At 60.9% G+C, this 465-nt stretch overlaps 1 protein-coding gene across 1 annotated transcript in view; it reads right to left on the bottom strand.

The window, feature by feature from the left end:
- Positions 1-222: 222 nt before the first annotated feature.
- The window catches only part of LOC104406572 (E3 ubiquitin-protein ligase TRIM39-like), a gene marked incomplete at its 5' end in the record, with an annotated part of 865 nt that continues 622 nt past the window's right edge, over positions 223-465 (bottom strand). Inside the window, one exon of the mRNA XM_010015602.1 lies at positions 223-417. Coding sequence (XP_010013904.1) covers positions 223-417 — 195 coding nt within the window. The remainder of the gene's footprint in view (positions 418-465) is intronic.

The raw sequence follows: 465 nt of genomic DNA, 5'->3' as shown, positions 1-465 counted from the left end.
GCAGGAACGGATCACCACATCCCAGACCTTGAAGAGCCAAACCCAAGTAGTGCTGGATCACTGGATCCCAGTGGTACCAGATGTCACATCCCAGCTGGGATGGATCACTGCATCCCGGACCTTGGAAAGCCAGATCCCAGCAGGGAGGGATCGCTGCATCCCGGACCTCGGGAGTGCCGAATCCCAGTGGAAGCGCCTCCCCTCTGCCACGGCTCTTCCCGGTCATTCCCAGTCGGTGGGCGAGCGGATGACGAGCGGCGCCGCGTTCTTCCTGCCTGCGCGGATCCCGGGATAGAAGAGGGGCCAGATCTTCTCGGTGAAGGTGTCGGTGAAGGTGTAGATGTGGGAGCGATCGGTCACGTTGTAAAAAGCCACTTTTCCAGCCTCGTAATCCACAAAAACCCCAACTCGCTTCGGCTTCACCCGCAGCGTCAGGGGCGTGAAGGGGGTGGTGGTGGCCGCGTA

The sequence above is a fragment of the Nestor notabilis genome, unplaced genomic scaffold (genome assembly GCF_000696875.1).
Source record: "Nestor notabilis isolate BGI_N333 unplaced genomic scaffold, ASM69687v1 scaffold19105, whole genome shotgun sequence".
Classification (NCBI taxonomy): domain Eukaryota; kingdom Metazoa; phylum Chordata; class Aves; order Psittaciformes; family Psittacidae; genus Nestor; species Nestor notabilis.
This window is presented reverse-complemented; position numbering and strand designations above follow the sequence as displayed.